Source organism: Lupinus angustifolius, chromosome LG16 (genome assembly GCF_001865875.1).
Source record: "Lupinus angustifolius cultivar Tanjil chromosome LG16, LupAngTanjil_v1.0, whole genome shotgun sequence".
Taxonomy (NCBI): domain Eukaryota; kingdom Viridiplantae; phylum Streptophyta; class Magnoliopsida; order Fabales; family Fabaceae; genus Lupinus; species Lupinus angustifolius.
In genome coordinates, this window is record NC_032024.1 from 11,194,912 (window position 1) to 11,207,324 (window position 12,413).

Consider the following 12,413-nt stretch of genomic DNA (forward strand, 5'->3'; position numbering starts at 1 on the left):
TTTATCATATAAATATCATATTATTTATGTAACAATTATTTTTACATATTGATTATTACAATTTATATAAATATATAATTAAAATTAAAAACTCATTGTTTACTCGCAAATACCCGCTATCCGCACGGGTACCCGCAAATATTGCGGGTTTGGGTACGAGAAAACACTACCCGTACCTGCCCACCTATGAAGCACGGATACTGATAAGTGTGTCGGGTACGATACATATCCGATACGTCGATACACATTTTTTCCAAAATACAAGATACGATACGTTCAGGGATACACGTATAAAATAATAAAAACATATAAAATATGATAAAATTATAAGTGTAAATAAAAATATGCAAAGTAAAAAATATAATGGAAATTTAAAATCATTGCCCTCCATAACAAATCTATTTTATCCTATTTTAATGAAAACAAATCTATCCTAAAATCATTGCCCTCCATAACAAATATATCTTATCATATTTTAATGAAAACGAATCTATCTTATCTTGTTTTATTAGAAATGAATCTATTTTATCATGTTTTATTGGAAACAAATCTATTTTATCCCGTTTTATTGGAATCGAATCTATATATCCTATATTTTACTAAAAATGAATCCATATATCATATATTGTATTGAAAACGAATTGGATACGTGTCTTAATATTTATTTATTTTATTTTATTTTTTTAATTTTTGGATACTCTATGGATACTATCCTTCGCGTATCTGAGCGTATCCGTATCGGATACGTGTCGGACATCGACACGTGAGGGTGTTTGACGAATCCGTGCTTCATAGCTTTTAAGTGAAATTAAGAAGAAAGTGAAAACATTATTAAATTTGACAGTGAAAATATGTAATTTATTAAAATTATATTATTTTCTCTAACCATTTAAACTGTTTAAGTAAATAATAATATTTTAGTAACAAATTCATTTATTACAGAAAGAATATTAAAAATGTATCATAAATTGGAGAAAACCCTCAAAAGGGTTTTGTTTAAAAGACTGCAGGAGTACAACTTCAATGTTTAATTAATTACAACTTGCACACCACACCATGAATTTATTGAGTGCATTTCTAATATTAAACCACTTGATAATGTGGGGAAAAACAGATCATCCTTGGATAAAGGAGGATGGAGAAGCTCCAGATAAACCTCTTGACAATGCTGTGCTGAATAGGCTCAAACAGTTCAGAGCAATGAACCAATTTAAGAAAGTTGCTCTCAGGGTACGTTCTATTTTTGGTTTATTTGTTATGAAGACTATAAGGTCATGTATATTAATAATCCATGAAAATTAAATACTATCATTATTCTTACCAAACTACTTGAGTTTGTCACCATACTTGCTCCAACCCTCCGGTCAATGTTTTAAAGTGTTATTAGGGTAAGGTTGGTGTTATTAGTATGTTATGATGGAGATTCCCGAAACCATAATATTATGTCGACAATTGCAGTTATGGAATACAATTTAAAATACTACTTCCAACCATATGTTAATAAGAGTAGTAACAAATACCAACGAGATGTTGGTGCAATGGGTTAAGGTCTGTTGGTTATGTAGCAAACAAAAGTGCAAAGAGGAAATGCGTTATGTAGAAGACTTGATTTTATTCATCAACAAAACACATAATATATACAACATGAGAAAGAAAATTGATGCAAAAAATAAATAAATTCCTACATGAATAGCATAATGAGTCACATAAGTTCTCTAACATAATATGTAAAATATTTTTAACAACCATATTGACTCTTTATTGCATAATGAATACAAATGTAATAGATTTTGAGTCAAATTAATCAACACTCATCCTTGACTCTCGAGCTGCAAACTCCAAGTTTTTGCCTCAAGAATTCAAATCTTGCTTTAGGAAGTACCTTTGTTAGGATGTCAGCACTTTGATTTTCTTATTTGCAATAGATTAGTTGCACTTCTCCTTCCTTTTGTGTCTCCCGTATAACATGAAACTTGATCTTCAAGTGTTTTGTTTTGCCATGGAACACTGGATTGCTAGCAATTGAAATTGCAGCTTGGTTGTCTACAAATACATGTGTGCTTTCTGTTTGTTCTATATGCAAATCTGTCATGAGCTTTCTGATCCAAATAGTTTGGTTCACAGCTTGAACAACAACTACATATTATGCTTCTACTGTTGATTGAGCAGTGAACGAAAAAATTCCAGAACCAAAGCTAAAACAATAACCTGAGGTGCTTTCATATCATCAACACATCCAGTCCAATCACTATCAGAGTAACCATGAAGATTAAAATAATTTATAGGACTGAACCTTATTCCATAATCTATTGTGCCTTTAGAATTTCTAAGAATTCTTTTTGCTGCTCGAAAATGAATTTCACTAACACAATGCATATACCTCAATAACAAACGTACTGCATGCATGATATTTGGTCTTGTTACAAATAAATATATCAAACAATCTATTAAGCTTCTATACAACCTTTCATCAACCTTTTTAGCACCATCCTCTTTGCAAAACTTCTTCTTTTGATTCATTGGAGTTGGGGCTGATTTGCATTCTTCCATATTGAACTTTTTGAGAATCTCTTTTGCATATTTTTGTTGGAACGCAAATATTTCATTTTGATTTTGTTGCACCTGCATACCAAGAAAAATGTCATCTTTCTAAAGTCAGTCATTTCAAAAGCATCATTTATTTCTTCTTTGAACTTGTCAATCAACTCCTTATGACTTCCTGTAACAAAAAGGTCATCAACATAAAGAGATACCACAAGTATTTCATCATCAACCTTTTTGACATATAAGGTAAATTCAGTAGACTCTTTACATAGCCTAAGTTTACCAAGTGTGCAACAATTCGATCCTACCAAGACTTTGGTGCTTGTTTTAGACCATATAAGGCCTTGTTCAGCTTATATACCTTCTCCTCATGTCCTTGAAGAAAAAAACTTTTTGGTTGTTCCACAAAAATTTATTCATTCACGTATTCATTCAAGAAAGCTTAGATGACATCCATTTGGTGTATGATCCAACCATTTTGTGCATCAAGTGCCAACAACATCCTTATGGTGTCCAACCTAGCAATTGAGGCAAAAGTTTCAGATAAATCTACCCCAAATTTATGGGCATATCCCTTGACAACAAGCCTTGCCTTATACTGGTTCATAGAACCGTTCGAATTGAACTTGGTTTTTTAAACCCATTTCACTCCTATAGCCTTCTTGTGTTTGGGTCTGTCCACCCACTCCCATGTCTAATTTTTTTCAATCATCATGAGCTCCTCCTTCATTGCATCTACCCATTTCTGGTTAGTTGCAACTTCTTCAAATCTCGCAGGCCCCATCACAGCAACATTGTACCTTTGATATATGTCATAAAGTGAACTAGTTCCTTTGACATGTTCATCATCTATGTTTTCATTCTCCTCTTGAAACTCTAGGTGCTTATATTCCTCCTAGTTCCACCTTTCCAACTAAAAGAATTGGATATTTCTACTCACAATTACTTTGTTGCTTTGTGGTAAATAGATCCTGTAGGTCTTTGACATTAAGCAATAGCCTACAAAAATCTCAGATTATGCTTTCTTGTCCAACTTGTCTCTCTTAACTTGAGAAATGTAAGAGAAACACAAGCAACCAAATGTTTTTAAATTAACCAACTCCGTCCTATACTCACACCATGCTTCAAATGGTGTAGTTTTTTTTATAAAGCTTTTGATTGCAATCTGTTTAGGAGAAAAAATAATGTATTTACTACCTTTGCCCAGAACTTCTTTGGGAGCCATTTATCATTAAGTAAGCACCTAGCCATCTCTATAATTGTTCTGTTTTTTCTTTCAACAACACCATTTTGTTGAGGAGTACAAGGTGTTGTCAGTTGGTGTTCTATGTCTGCATCTGTGCAAAATTTGTTAAAATTTTCAGAGATATATTCAGTTCCATTATCAGACCTGATCACCTGCATCTTGCACCCGCTTTGAGTTTCAACCCAAGCTTTGAATTTCACAAAGATGTTAGCAACCTCATATTTAAATTTCATAAAATAAATCCAACACATTCTTGTGTGATCGTCAATAAAAACAATATAATATTTACTACCATTCACTGATGGTGTACTCATAGATCCTCCAACATCTGTATGTAGGAGTTGCAGCTTTTGTGTAGCGTTCTAAACCCTATGTTGCGGAAAAGTGAGTCTTGTTTGCTTCCTATTGGCAGGCAATGGATGTTGGAGAATTTTTCTCTAAGTTAGGCAAACCGTTAACAAGATTGTACTTCTTCATGAATATTAGAGCATCATGGTGAAAGTGGCCTAATCTTCTGTGCCAAAGCATTGTACTTGTGTCTTCTTTATGTATTGCAACTTGCTCCTCTTTCATCAAATTCAAGGCAAAAATTTTGCCTTTCATTTTAACTTTGATCACCTTTCTGTCTTTTGAATATTTAATCATGCAATGTTTGTCTTCAAACAAAACCTTATAGACTTTCTCCAACAACTAAGGAACATAACAAGTTTGGATTAATTTCAGGAACATATAAGATATCATGAATTAATTTCAAACATGTGTATCCTTCAATTGTCACTGTTCCTTTGTCTTTTGCTGCAATGTATGCCCCGTTTCCAATTCTGACTTTGGAAATAACAGTTTTGTCAAGCTCTCTGAAAAGCTCTCGATCATAAGTCTTGTGGTTTGTACAACCACTATCAATGTGCCAACATTCTGTGGAACAAGTGGTGACAAAGCATGATACTACAAACAATTGCTCTTCTTGTGGTTGATCCTTAACATCCTTAGCTTCTCCTTGTTGAGACTTGCATATTTTTCTGCATGTGCCCTAACATGTCACATTTATGACATCTTACATATGGCATCCATCAACATCTCTTTTGTGGATGATTAGTTTTGTTGCAGTAAGAGCAAGATGGAAAGACTTCATTATTGCTACTTTGGTTATTGTACTTGTTGTTTGCAGAACCTGCATGGTTGTGGTTATTACTTTGTCTCTTTTTCTTGTCTTTCCAAACATTGTTATTTTGTAGTTTGGTTTGGAAAGCACTCGTCATAGATCTTTCTTGCCTCATAAGCCTCATTTGTTCTTGCGCCTGTAATGCATTCAACATTTCTGTCAATGTGATGTTTGACATATCCTTAGACATTTCCAAATATGAAATTGTAGCTTCATATTTTTTCAGGAAGTGTAACTAGAATCTTTTGAACTATTCTAGAATGAGAAAATTCAGTACCAAGAAGTCTTACATTGTTGACATTGGCTAGAAGTTTATGAGAATACTTCTTGATTGTTACTGAATCTCTCATCCTTTGCATTTCAAATTCTCGGATCAAATTCATCACTTGCATCTCTTTGACTCTTTCATCCCCCTCATGTTTTTGCTTCAAAAAATTCCACATTTCACATACGGTTTTCAGTGTCATTATTCTGTTAAAAATTGAGGGTGAAACAACTGCATATATACATGCTCTTGCTTTGGACTTTCTTTCCTTGTCTCCTTCTCATTTTTAATTTGTGCAACAATTGAATTATGTGGAAGAGTTGGAATGACATAATCTTGTTCAATGACATCCCACAGATCATTAGCATCCAAGAAAGCTTCCATTCTAATAGTTCATACATGATAATAGAGAAAGTGTTTTGGTTGTGTTTGGTTTTGGTTTGTGTTTGTGTTTGTTCTCACAGACCCCTCAAGATATAGCTATAAATATCAATTTGTTGGTTATGTAGTAAACAGAAGTGCAGAGAGGAAATATGTTTTGTAGAAAGCTTGATTTTATTCATCAACAAGACACATAATTATAATGCATGAGAAAGAAAACTAGTGCAGAAAAAAATAAATTCTTACATGAATAGCATAATGAGTCACATAAGTGCTCTAACATAGTAGGTGAAATATTCATAACAACCATATTAACTATTTATTGTCTAATGAATACAAATGGAACAAATTCTGACATGTTAATCAACAAGGTCTCACTAGATCTTAAGTATTGAACTAGGTTAAAGTTAAAAGTTTGATTCTGGAGAGCAACACTTGTTAGAATGGTTAAATACGCATCTCAAAATAGATTAATTTCTTAGTTGAAAATATATTCTTGTTATTCCAAAAAAGAGTACTAACAAATCAACATAATGTTGAAATTTACCAATGAATAGGTAATTGCTGGATGTCTATCGGAAGAAGAAATCATGGGGTTGAAAGAAATGTTCAAGGGGATGGACACTGACAATAGTGGAACCATTACAATTGAAGAGCTCAAGCAAGGGTTAGCGAAACAAGGGACAAAGTTATCAGAACAAGAACTCAAGCAATTAATGGAAGCTGTAAGCGATCTTTTTCCCCTATTCTTTAATGAAAAAATTATCAGAAACCAAAAGTGTACAACAAGTAATGTAAGATTATGATTATTTATACATAGATTTTCATTTTTCTGTATAAATTTCAGGCTGATGCTGATGGCAATGGAACCATAGATTACGACGAATTCATCACAGCAACAATGCACATGAACCGGATGAACAGAGAAGAACATCTTTACACTGCATTCCAATACTTTGATAAGGATAACAGCGGGTAAAAGTTGTGAAAACAAATATATAACAAACCACATTTAATATTTTGAACTACATCAACCACGTGTTGGTATAGTGGTGTAAGACTAGATCCTAAGATGACTAAAAGGTTAAGGATTAGATTCCTGGAAGCAACATTTGTTAGGAATTACAGTCACGTATCCAAATGAATTAGTTTCTTACCCAAAAGGATGAGGGATACCATTGGTAGTACCAAAAATATTTTGAACTACTCTTTTTGAAACTAATTTAGATTTCATAAAATTAGGTTTCTAATCTCATTTTTATGCCATACAAATTAGGTTCATTACCACAGAAGAACTAGAACAAGCTCTACATGACTATAACATGCATGACGGCAGGGACATCAAGGAAATCCTTCAAGAAGTTGATGGAGATAATGTCAGTAAATACTTCATTATTTCTTACAGAAATTATTTTCATGTTGCTTGAGGGGTCTATGCTTCATATTTGTGTAACATTATTTATAATCATGATCAAGTTGTCATATATATGCAGGATGGGCGCATCAACTACGATGAGTTTGTGGCAATGATGGGAAAAGGAAATCCTGAGGCACATACTAAGAAGAGGCGTGATTCATTTGCTTTGCATTAGTTGGAGGATGGTTTCTGAACCAAGATAATTAAAAGGGTTCATCATTTGTTTCAGCACTGTATTTTTCTTCTGTGGAGAAGCTCATGGGAAAAAGCATTAATTATAATGTATATTGTTGTGTTGTAGCTTTGTTTATTGGTAAAGGATATAGGAGAAGATTGGATCAAAGGTGGAGACAAAAAAATTTGAAAGGGGGGGGGAAAGAACATAAACTGGCCTTTGAGAAATGTGAAGATATTCTAGTATTTGGTTGGTTAATTTTTTTTGTTCTTTTACTTTCCTGTGAAACGTTGTAATACAAGTGCGGTAATGATACCGTTGATGACTTAGGAATTAAAAAATGGTTTTGTTGTTAACATATATTATGGTTGAGGTGATTCTGAATTGAAGAAGATATTGTGTATCATTCTTCAGATGACTTAGCAAGATGAAATGAGTTGTGAATTGGTCTTGCATCGCCATGTATACATGAAATTGGACTCTAATGCAAAAATTACTATTCGTAGAGGGCCAAAAATAACTAGAGAGAAAAATGAATATGGTTAATATAATTCTTATGCTTAATGACTTCCTTTATTTAGGGTCCAATACATGGTTGAGGCCATACTCCTATTTTGACAAGTCTATAGTGTCTCCTAGGTGCCCCAAATGAGAGTCTTTGTTCTTAAGTTGTTTTGTTAGACATATTGTGAACCCGGTTGGCCATAACGGGAAGGTTCGAATCAATAGCTAGTTTTGGGTCTTATGTTATGGTCTAATAGCAGTTGACCAATGTGTAGACCTATGAGGATGCTTACGGCTGGTCAATATGCACTAGACCTATATGTAGAAATGGTTGTCCGAGTCTGGTGGTATGCTTTAACTAGACATGTCATTAGATTTATAAGTTTCTGGTTTTGCTTATTGGTTGATTAATCCTTTTTCTGATGGGATGTTTATTGTTTTAAACTTCTCTTAGCTAAGTATTGTGCATTTTTTCAATCATGTTTGCCTTGTCTGGAACAACAGGGAAACATGAACATAAGATACAAGTTTCTTCAAAAAATTGGAGGAATAATGCACCAACAAAATTGACTGGCTTTGCATGGAAGTTGTTGGAAAATGGTATTTCAGAGGGCATAGCTTAAAGAGAAGAGGAATTATCTAGGTGAATGGAGACACGTCATGTGTTTTGTGCAATTTGGAAGAGGAGAATGTTCAACATCCATTTTTCAACAGCATGTTATTCGGCAAAGATGCTACAAATGGTTTGGCTAGGCAACATTAATGTCATTGGATGGTATACAAAATTTCTTACATCACAATGGATTAGTTCAACTTCGTAAGAAGACACACAAGGCTTTGACAAATTTATGGTTTGTGATAATATCTAAGCGTGCTTTAAATTGCATTCGTGTTCGTGATTACTAATATAAAGACTCCTGATATCACAATATTGTAGTTGCCAAAGTAACATGTTAGGACAGTTTAGGATCGTAGGAGAGAGAAAGTGGACCCAAAAACCACTCATCAACTCCTTAAAATGGCACATTAAGGCACCTTAATTCCACCCACTATGAACATTAATTTTGGACTGAATGGCAAAAATAAAGACTGAAGCGACAACATTGAATGTAATGCGAAACCTCCATGGGTGGTTTGCTTTTCTTGAGTGACTGTTCTTGCTTGAACAATATTTGGCTCACAAAATTATGACTTATATGTCAAATAAATGTTTTAGGGTATGAGGTGTGTATTTAGGCCGAATGTATTTAGGGGAAGGTGTTTGGCTAAGTGTATGGGTCACGGTAGGGCTAAATGACTAGGTTTTGGCTTGGGGTTGTGTATGTGGCTTGACTAGATTGTGTATATCTGGTCTAGGTTTGTGTATGGGGTGGTTATGTCATGGTTTTGGGGTTTAGTGTGTAGGTGGCCACGGTTTGGCCAAGGGTTGGGTCATTGGTCACGATTTGGGGTGATTTGTGGGGGATTGGTCACAGGTTAGGTGTTTTTGGTTTATAGGGTCACGACTTAGTGTGTAAGATAGTGTTTAGGTGGAGTTGGTAAAAATTAGAAGATGGATGAGGCGCCACAAGAATAAGAGCTTCATAAGCCTAGGAGGTTTGCCACAAGGAAGGATCCTTAATGAAAACTAGGGTTTAGACGCCACACCAAGGGTGATGAGTCTTAGAATGCCACAAGAACAAAGTGTTCTTGATAAGTTCAAAATAAGGAGAACGACTCAACTCTAAGGAAATTAATCCAGATTAATGATCAAAATCAAACTTGTTTATTCATGATTAAACTTGAAATACATATAGATGGTGGCTAACCAAAAAGGGCTCCACGAAAAAGACAAAAATTTAAATGTTTAAAATTCAAAACTTATCATGTAAAAGACTAAGTCTAAGGAGTGGTAAAATCCCACAATTAGAAGATTGGAATTGACTTGGTTGGCAGATTGATTTTGAATGGGACTCATGGCTTGAATTTTGATTCACACGCCTAAGGTGAATGGAGTTGTTCCACGGTTTGAATTTCAAAGGGGGTGGCCGAATTCATCTTGTTTGAATTTGAAAGTCCTTGATTTATGTCTTGTCAAATCTACTAGTTTAACCTTCAAGCAAATTTTGTGCTAGACAAATTTGACCATCATATTTTCATGCTGAAAACTCCTTGATTTAGGCCAGTCGAATTTGATCCTTGAATTTGACCTCTATGTGAGTTCGATCTTCCATGCCAACTTGAATTTGACCATGACTAGAACTTATGAGTATCCCAAATCTCTTGCACAATTTGTGGACACACCCTTGCCACAATAAATCCACAAGCCGAAATTGAATTTGAAGGTCCCTTGAACTATGCTAATTGAATTTGACCACTTCATCTTCTAGCTCCCACGCCCGACAACTAAATTTGACCATGCTAGACAAATTTGGTCTTCTAGCCGAATTGTGTGGCCAATTGGATCTCTATTTTATCTTCAAATCAATTTGAATTTGACTCCCTTGAATTAGGCTAGCCAAATTTGACCTTCATGTGAATTTGAATCTCAACCCTCATTGCTTGCAAGTTGATCCACACGGCCAAGAAGTTACTTGACCCATTCCATGCTCTAGCTAGCTTGGCTTTGCACACGCCTAGCTCTCCAAATCCCACGCCTAGCACCTAGCGAATTGGTGCACTTAACCATCCTTCCACGCTTAGGTCAATTACTTGGTCACTAATGGACCATTTTACATGAAATTAAATAATTTAATCCCACAACCCCAATTACATGAATTTATTCATAAAACATATTATAAAAAATGAATTAAGAGAAATAAACCTAAAACTACCCATGAGAAATAAATCTCATTTATTTTGAAAAATAAACTAAACTTAAGGACATAAATTCCCTCCTTGATCATGGTTCCCAGGTGGTTCTCCATGATGAATGGTGTCTTTTGTAAGCTTGTCCTTGAAGGATTTGGCCCTTATCCTAGTCATAGGCCCCCTAGGTCTTGAGTGACCCTTGAATCAAGGGTTGCCCCTTGCTGGTTTATATCATCCCCTCCTTCTTGGATTGAATTCGACCTCGAATTTGATCCATCGTTACCAACCTTCCTGGCCTTACCACAATCTTGCAAAGAGTAGTTCAGAGGAGAAATTGTTTTTTCCTAGGGGAGGGTTGAATCCCCACTTTTCACCTTGAAAACTACCTCCTTTCTCTTCATGTCCCCCTTTCCTTCAGCCTCACCCTCCTTCTTTTCTTGTTGCAATTTCTCTTTTAGCTTATTCTAGTCCTCACTGAATTTTTTAGGAGACAATGGACTTAGAACCACCTTACGAACCTGGTGTATGAAGGTGATTTTGTTGGAGAACCCATCATGAGTGGTTCTCCTATCATATTGACATGGCCTACCTAGCAATATGTGGTCAACTTCCATGGTGGCTACATCCCATAGCACCTTTCCAAATACCTTCGTATGGAGAAGGGTACCTCAACCTGTTTATCCACCACACTACGCCAGAATAGCAAAACAACAACGCTTAAAATTGTCATTTAACAACACTTTTGTGGCGCTTTCTATGTGAGAGCAGTAGTACGTAAGGTTATATTCAACAACGCTTTTTGTAGCGCTGTAGAAAGTAGACATTTAATAGCGTTCACTGAAGCAAGCACTGTTAAATGTCTACTTTCTAAATAAGACAATATCTCTCCGGCACATTCTATAAAACACATGACAATCATGTCCAACTCCACCACGTTTATAATAGATTTGTTAAATCACCAACGACTTCAACTGCAATCAACCTTAACAGATTCCATTATTATAAAATAACATATGAGTAATGAGAGCTTACGGAAATTGTTCATTCTTTCTCCTCCAATGTTCACCAAAGCCAAAAACCTAGAACACCATAGCTGCATAACTTCACAAGTAAATATCACGCTATTAGTGAAGAGAGAAATAAATGAGCTAAAATAAGATAACGATTTACCTTATGCTTGAAAATAAAAACAAAAAATCGATAAGTTCACCATAGTTGCATAACTTCACAACAAATAAAGATCACAATATTAGTGAAGAAAAATAAATGAGTTAAAATAAGATAACGAATTACCTTATGCTTGAAGAGAAAAATCAAAAATCGATAATAAGTTATGGAGGAGGAGAAGAGGAGGGGGAGGAGGAGGAGGAGGAGGAGGAGGAGGAGGATGAGGATGAGGAAGAGGATGAGGATAGGAGGAGGAAGAAGAAGAAGAAGAAGAAGAAGAAGTGCCACCACCTCTCCAACACCATTCAACCATTGGAGATGATAAGGTTTTGGATGTGCCCTAGTCTCAAGGTTGAGTTTTGACATCAACCTTATGCTCACAACGTTGGCACAACTTCCACCATCCACTCTCAAGGTGCACATGTTGCCCTCCACCAAACATCTAGAGTGAAAGATGTTCACCATCTAGGTTGTCTCATGTTTCTTGACTTGGTTTGCCAAGAGCCTCCTCACCATGAGTATGTCATCCTCTAGCATGAACACTTCCTTCTAAATCTCTCCTCCACTTGAAGTCTCAGATTGCGACACCAATCCTCCACTTTTTAATACCATGGTCCTCTTTGTAGACATTGTGATGCAATATGCCCATGGCCTAGACATTTGAAGCACTTGACATCACAACTTCATTTGTTGGTCTCCATCGTTGGCCTCCCTTGATCTTTGGATGAACCCACTGTTAGGTATCAATAGACAGAACACACC

The 12,413-nt window shown here is 35.3% G+C and overlaps 1 protein-coding gene across 1 annotated transcript in view; it reads left to right on the forward strand.

The window, feature by feature from the left end:
- Positions 1-7,573, forward strand: part of LOC109330022 (calcium-dependent protein kinase 2-like) — a 12,476-nt gene extending 4,903 nt beyond the window's left edge. The window contains exons 4-8 of the mRNA XM_019563982.1: positions 1,115-1,230; positions 6,156-6,323; positions 6,446-6,573; positions 6,875-6,974; positions 7,092-7,573. Coding sequence (XP_019419527.1) covers positions 1,115-1,230; positions 6,156-6,323; positions 6,446-6,573; positions 6,875-6,974; positions 7,092-7,190 — 611 coding nt within the window. The 3' untranslated portion in view covers positions 7,191-7,573. The remainder of the gene's footprint in view (positions 1-1,114; positions 1,231-6,155; positions 6,324-6,445; positions 6,574-6,874; positions 6,975-7,091) is intronic.